This window comes from Helianthus annuus, chromosome 14 (assembly GCF_002127325.2).
Source record: "Helianthus annuus cultivar XRQ/B chromosome 14, HanXRQr2.0-SUNRISE, whole genome shotgun sequence".
NCBI classification, from domain to species: Eukaryota; Viridiplantae; Streptophyta; class Magnoliopsida; order Asterales; family Asteraceae; genus Helianthus; species Helianthus annuus.
Genome location: NC_035446.2, coordinates 139,366,582 through 139,374,450, shown reverse-complemented (window position 1 = coordinate 139,374,450; position 7,869 = coordinate 139,366,582). Strand labels below are relative to the sequence as shown.

General features: G+C 36.0%; 1 protein-coding gene across 2 annotated transcripts; it reads right to left on the bottom strand.

Moving 5' to 3' along the window:
- Positions 1-338: 338 nt before the first annotated feature.
- On the bottom strand, positions 339-2,013 carry LOC110903924. 2 transcript variants are annotated; one of them, XM_022149722.2, is made up of 4 exons: positions 1,076-2,013; positions 887-981; positions 629-785; positions 339-539 (listed from the first exon to the last, which is right to left on the bottom strand). In XM_022149722.2, exons 1-4 carry the CDS (start codon positions 1,203-1,205, stop codon positions 460-462), a joined length of 462 nt encoding a protein of 153 aa, XP_022005414.1. In that variant the 5' UTR covers positions 1,206-2,013; the 3' UTR covers positions 339-459. The 2 variants fall into 2 exon arrangements, with proteins under 2 accessions (XP_022005414.1, XP_022005417.1); XM_022149725.2 differs by having other exon boundaries at positions 1,088-2,013.
- Between the last annotated feature and the right edge of the window lie 5,856 nt (positions 2,014-7,869).

Below are 7,869 nucleotides of genomic sequence, written 5' to 3'. Positions count from 1 at the left end.
CCGAACAGAACCGACGCTTTGTATACCGGTCATCATTCTCGATCTCTGAAACTGGTTTTAAACCAGTTTAAACCGGTAAAAAACATTTTTTTGGCCCAAATCAGTTTTTAACCAAGCCCCCCGCCGCAACGCGAGGGAGCCTACATCTAGTTTTATATAAAGAGAAAAGATTAACCAGTCGGGCAAGCATTTTACAAGCAAATTATTTGAACTATACAACATGAAAATAACACCAGTTTTTTTTTTTTTTTTTTAAACCAGTTTCAACACGAACAGAACCAACGTTTTGTATCAGTCAACATTTTCGATTCCGATTTCGTTAATTATACAAAGTCAAGTCAGATAGAAATATAGAGTAATTCGATTCCGTTTTCGTTAATTATACAAAGTCAAGTCAGATACAAATATACCGAAACATAACTAACTCAATTCCGATTTGGTTTATTACACAAAGTCAAGTCACATACAAACTATGATGCAAATGCCTGTAGCAACTCGAAGGGACCCGGTGCCCGAGATAGACCTTAGAGTGGTGACAACTGCATTTTAAAGAAAGAAAATAAAATAAAACTGGACACATGAATCCTAAATTCTTTTACCTAAAAAAGAAAAGAAATTCCTAAATCACCTTCTCGGTTGATGTAAAACTGGATTATCTGCTCCAAACAACAACTTAGCTGTGGCTTGTTGAATGTAGCCAAAACTTTTAAAAGGCAGGAAATGGAAAAACTGATTTGCAGATTTTGGTACCAAACCAAAACTTTTAAAGGGAGAACTTTTATTATCTACGGTCAAAAAGACATTGCACCATTCCATCACATGAATAAATTTATAATCTATGATCAGATAGTACTAAGTATTAAGATAATAACTCGGGTCAAGTTACCTTCAATCTTTGACCATTGGGAGCAACGTCTATATCACAAAAGCACCACCTAGCTATCCACCCAAGCTTTTCATGGAACTCAAAGTTACCCAACACTGCAACAAAAATAGAACTCAATAATCACTAAATCCCGCTAGAGAAACGGATAAATAAAGTAGTGTTCAACAATTTGAAAACAATCAATCTTACTTTTTCGTTTACCTAAGGGTAAGGTGCACCAAACGGCAACGGGTCCACCCCCAGTACCATAGATAGAACAAGGCTTTTCTGTTTTCCTGGTGCAACTTGTCTCAACAATCGTCACTCTGTTAGGAGTCATATCATTTATCAATTCAATAATTAATTTGCTGAAAAGCTTTCAGAAGGTCTGATCTTTGTGAAAGCAAGCGCTATTCCCCTGGTAGTACAATGCATATGTTTCAAAGCTCGTTTTTTATTGTTTAAATCAATAGGGTGATTCTTACACTCGAGGATCAGCTTTTGACTCACTGTTAGCCGCTTGTTTCTGACTTTCTTTCATCCCGAGTACGCATAAATGCAATATACCTGGCATCCAAAAAATGACCAGTTGCGGTGCGGGCTAGGAAGGAAGAAACATGAATCACTACAACAAATATAGCACGGGCAGGCTAGGAAGGAAGAAACACAAATCACTACAACAAATAAGAAAAACACGAAGGTTATAGCCTTTTATACTTCAAGTTCTCCCTAATGTAAAGGTAGGTGCATATGATCACAAAATTGCATCAACAGTGGAAAACACAACACCGAAACTTGCAGCCTCACTTCATAACATTTTAACGTGCAAGAGCGCCAAAGATGATATATTTCACCTCCCTTTTGGTATACTTCCATTTAAGTTATTACACATGAAATCTCTTCAATTTTAGAAGCACCTACGCCGCCCACCATGACGGTGGCTGCAAATGCGAGCTTCAATTTAGAACCCCAAAAGAGATCGCAACACAACCATGTTTTTGGCGCTGACACGCAACAATAAAACGTAAGTGGTAATATAAACTAATAACATAGGTGAAAAACTATAAAAAAGGGTTCATAGACTCCGCTATGCGCCGCCGCGCCGGACCGCCGGATGCCACAGGCGTATTTAACGTGACGTTTAAAAATCAAACTTTAAAATAAACAATGATTAGCTAAGCTAAAATAAAAAGATTCTTAATTCTCACCTTTGCTAATTTTGGGCACAACATACCTCAACATATAAAGCCGGTCATTCAACTTCCTTCTCCGGCGTCTCTCCACCATCAAATTCTTCTGTCGACGGCCCTTTTTTCTTCCCTTTATAACCACTCCCACCGCCACCACCGGCCGCCGTAACCGTACTATCACCAACAGAACCATCCCCACCACCAATCTTAATCCCATTCTCTTCAAAACCACCCTCAACACCCACCGTAAACTCATCCGGATCGTAATTCAAACCCGACGTGGTACAATGCATATGTTTCAAAGTTGTCGCTGGTACTACTTCTATCGCGGTCATCGTGGTGACCTGGCTACTTCTCCTTCTTCTTATTCATCTATTTCTTCTTCTTCTCCGAAACATCCGCTATGCGTTGCCTGCCGCACCGAACTGCCGGATGCCACGGCGTCTTCTTCGGTAAACCACCGCCATGGAAAACCATCTTAACAGCTCCGCCTCAACCCACCGTGGAATCAGTTCCCTTTCTCCCTGTGCATTCTTTCTATCGCGCGCGCTCTCTCTCTCTCTGATCTGATTGAAGGCCTTGAAGTTTGATAAAAGCATTAGGTAGGTTATGCAAAAAGGGGGTACAACTCCCAAACTAAAAGATACAACACAAATAAGCAGAGAAAACTAAAACAACACAAGGTACAACTCTCACAGCACCAAAACGTTACAAATTAGAGTGTATATAATGAGTACGAAGGATGCATATATTGTAAAAGAGTTATTTTAAAATGAACTTTCAAGTAAGTCAAAACGTTTATAATGAAAGAAATTTTATGGTACGTATTTCCGCTGCGTCTTTTCAATTAATGCATGTTAGGGTTTTACAAGTTGGTATCAGAGCCCTGGTTTGAGGGAAATCAAGTATGAGGAGATAAATACTTGAACTCAAACCTGTGTGCTCTTGTGACAACGAACCCGTACAATCCGAGACTCAATCAAGATCTAAAGGTAGAAGTAAGGGTAAGTATGTGCTTAAGTATGTATTTGAAGAAAACTAACAGTATGTTATGTGTAAGTTAAACATAATTGCTTGAAAGGGATGATCCGTGAATGCGGTCTAGAACCGGCATCAAGGCATGTTGTAAGACAAATTGGCCCAGGTACGTAAATTTAACACGTGGGCGCATGTAATGGTATAATCTGGCAAGTGAAATAAAACTTTAAATGAAATATAATGATGAAATGGTAAGGAAGTTTTGAAAATGTTACACGTGCCGAAACTAAATTCTTCAGACATAAGGTGGCGATTACACGAAGACACGAAACTAGTATGTGGATTGGGTACCTGGCCAGTACACAAGAAGCATATGACGTTCGTGAGACCGTGATAATTGTTACAGGTATGTCCGTTAGAATTAGGTAGTAGGTGGACGTGAGGGTGAAAAGAAATGTAAGACTTTCAGGAATGAAAGTATGAATGATATGTTAGAATCCGCGATACGGATTCGAAACTTGAAAGAAATGAAAGTACGAATGATATGTTAGAATCCGCGAGACGGATTCGAAACATGAAAGAAATGAAAGTACGAATGATATGTTAGAATCCGCGAGACGGATTCGAAACATGAAAGAATTGAAAGCATGAATGATATGTTAGAATCCACGAGACAGATTCGAAACATGAAAGGAATGAAAGTATGAATCATAGGTTAGGAACCGCGTGGCGGGTTCGAAACATAATGAATGATAAGAATGAAAAGACTCGAATGTGTAGATAATTATAGATTAAGCAATTAAACATTCCTTAAAAAGCGAATATTATCCAAGTTATGTCTTAAACTTATCTATATTTATATACACAAATATGTTTGTGTGCAAGAATGGTTAAAGAGACGAATGAGTCATGGGGGTCAAATGGTAACTGCCGTTTAAACTCGATATATTTAATGTTTTGATTTGTAAGTTTTATACTTGTAGGCGAGCATAATGTTTGGCACGCAAACTTAATTTTTGATGAAAGAAAGAAGTTTTGAACATGTTATGTGTTAGATGCGTCTTAGGAGTCGTAATGGATGACGGGCTACGACCCGGACAATACTTTAAGTATGATTGGGAAAGGTAAGTTTTGGCAAGAATACTGAATTGATGTAATGAATGTCTTGGCAAGTAAGCATGAATGGAAAGAAGTAAGAACGTGTACTTTAATACATCTACGATAAATAAGAAATGTCAGGTTGACCTCGAAAAGTCAAACTGTAAAGGTTGACGAAATAAGTAACTAGAATAAAAGAATTGCATGTAAGGGATGAAATGTGGAATGTGTTATAGCATGTATGTAGGAAGAAGTAAAAGGATTATAGGTGGGTAATCATCTAGTATATTGAATGTTGAATGAAAGGTGTTAACCGCCTATTTTGCAGATGTTAATAGTGGAATTCTGAATGTGATGAAATCAATCGAATTGGTGAAAGAATGTGCACGAGTGGAAGCCCAGATGACTGAAAACTGGCCTGGTACGGTTAGTACTTGTGAAGGTGTGGATCGATCTGGTTTACGGATCGCTGAAGTATGATATGAAATCGAGGTAGGTAAAATGCTTTAACTCATGCCGGATAAATATGAATTAGTAAATTGAAAACGACTTACGAGATGAATGATAAAATATGTATGGTATGGTATGGAATGTTTGACTTTTAATAGATGACGTAAGAAGAAAACTACGTCATTAAGAACTAAATCTTAGAGGTTTTGAGTGAAAAATTCGGATTTTTTTGGTTAAACTCTCGCCTAATGAACTTACATGACACGCCTGTTTATGCAAATTAAGTAATACATGAATGAGAGTAATAGGAATGTAGAATGAATGAGGTGAGTTAAAGATAACGTAAGGGTATGTATGGTACAAATAACTACAGGAAATGTAGTATGATATTAATTTTGGAGTTAAGCACGTATACGTGACAATAAAATAGTAACTTCGTTGCGATAAGAAAATGATAATTAAATGTTATGTAATATATGTATAGAATGTAATCTTAAAGGATGAGATGAAGGTATTAGATCCGTTTTAAATGGATCATATGAATGTAAGCATTATTATAAGTTTAAATAAATATGTATATTGATCAGTTACTAATGGGTTGAGGAAATAAGAATGTTATGTGAAAGCATGCCATGGAAAGTATAGACTGGTTAAGAAGAAGTCAATTGTATGAATAATTATGAAATGAGATCGGATGGTTGTTTATAATTATGATGCAACTATGAAGTCAGACATAGATATGTGTGTAAGAGGAAATGAGATAGGTTGGTAGACTTGTAACACCCCAAAACCCGAAGGTTTATATTCGTCAAATGTTCTGATATGGTACATCAAGAAATAAATAACTAGGCTACTTAACCTAGTTAAGAATATAGTAGAAACAATTGAGAGATGAAAGTTGAGCCAAATATGTTTAATTAATAAACACAAGGGGCTAAAGTGGGTTAAAATGAAAGTTGAATTAATATATGAAATTACACACAAAAATACACACGATCGTGTGTTCTAGAGAGATCAGGAGCTCTCATGAAGCCAAAACCCTAACTTCATCTAATTCATCAAATTAGAAGGCTAAACGAAGCTCAAATTCATTACCGAGCATGTATTAAAGATCACCTTCACAAGGGGATCGTAAGGCATGTCTTAAAAGTTAGATTGGTGATCTTTCACGAAGTGGGTTATGATGTAAATTGCGAATTTGTATGAAATTGAGAACGGGTATGTGTTAGAATCATCATATAGAACATGGATTATGCATGGTTTAGGTTAATTTGATGTTTAATGGTGAAACCCGTATGTTATGGTGAAGACGATGACATGGGTAAATCATCTATGTCTAAATTCTTGCTTAATATTGATGTATTTTGATATGTATGGTAGATTCTTGTTAGAGGAATCGAAAGAAATGTGATACTAGTATGTTTGATGTTATGCATGAATGATCCATGTTGATTAGAAGGATAATTTGATGATTTATGAATGAGTTTAGAAGAATATGCATGAATTGGTTGTACATTATGCATAAATTGTGGTATGCACACCAAGTGTTTGATGAAATGCTTAAGTGACAATTATATGTGGAATTATATGCAAGTTGTGGGTAAATATGTATAGGAGGTGATAATGATGTAATTGTTAGCTAATTAATATGTGAAGTGTGATTTAGATGGAGTTCATGTGGAAATTTGAATGGTTAGTATGATGTGGTAGAAGCGTGCATTAGGAGTTTGTACTCTATGCTTGAAGATATGGTACACCTTATGCCTTTAGTTGATTTGTGGTAGGGATCAAGGGGTGAAAGTGGTGTCCTTGTATGGTATGTGGATTTCTAGTAAGGATAATGTCGGGTTCAAGGATAGTGTTAAATTAGTTAATCTTGAATGATGTTGTTAGTTGTGGAATTATGAGAAGACTAGTATGGAAGGAATTGTTTATGTTGTGTGCATATATGATCTTGTGGTTGTATGTGTGTTTTACTATGTAAGTAGGGAATGTATATGATGTCCGTAGTATAATCGACTATAATGATGTGGATGTATGAGATTAGATTGATAATTCATAAGATAGACAGTTGACTTTCTGAAGGTCAACTGTGCATAAATAATGTAATAAGGCTTTTGTCACAAATGTTATGTTAGAGAAATCATTAAGTACATGCTATATCAATATGTGCTATTTGTGACGACATGAAGAATTATGTGGAATGAAAAGATGCGACTTCTAGCTTATACTTTGTTTTGTTGGAATTTGAGGAGTAAAGTTTAATGTAGGATATGAATGTGAATTGAATGCAATATTAGAATGTGCATTTATACTAATGAAGTGGTATCCATGATGACATGAAAGTATAGGATCATGTCAAGATGAGGGAAAGCATGGAAGGCTAACGGAAAGGATATGAGGAAGCATGTACGAAACGGGCACTCGAGGTAAGTGATTTCCGAAATCACTTCTTATTTATAAATGAAGTTTGGTATGTTGTATATAGGAAACCAAGTAAGAATTTATGGGTAAGGGTAAGTATCAAGGTAAGTTCATATGAACTTCGTCTATCCTTAATGTAAATTAAGATGATAGTTCATTGTGTTAATGGAATGTGCATTATGTTGCTGAATGTTCATCGTGTTAAGGGAATGTGTATTTTGTTGTTGAATGTTCATTGTGTTAATGGAATGTTCATTATGTTGCTGAATGTTCATCGTGTTAATGGAATGTGCATTATGTTGCTGAATGTTCATCGTGTTAAGGGAATGTGCATTTTGTTGTTGAATGTTCATTGTGTTGATGGAATGTTCATTATGTTGCTGAATGTTCATCGTGTTAATGGAATGTGCATTATGTTGCTGAATGTTCATCGTGTTAAGGGAACGTGCATTTTGTTGCTGAATGTTCATTATGTTAATGGAATGTTCATTATGTTGCTGAATGTTCATCGTGTTAATGGAATGTGCATTATGTTGCTGAATATTCATCGTGTTAAGGGAATGTGCATTTTGTTGCTGAATGTTCATTGTGTTAATGGAATGTTCATTATGTTGCTGAATGTTCATCGTGTTAATGGAATGTGCATTATGTTGCTGAATGTTCCTCGTGTTAATGCAATGTGCATTATGTTGCTAAATGTTCATTGTGTTAATGGAATGTTCATTATGTTGCTGAATGTTCATCATGTTTGTTGGAAGTTAGTCGGTTATGTTTGTTTGTAATTGCATTGATTTGTGTTGATATGTTTGTAGTTAAGGCTCAACTTACAAATAAGTGAATGTGACTTGTAATTGTATGTATGTA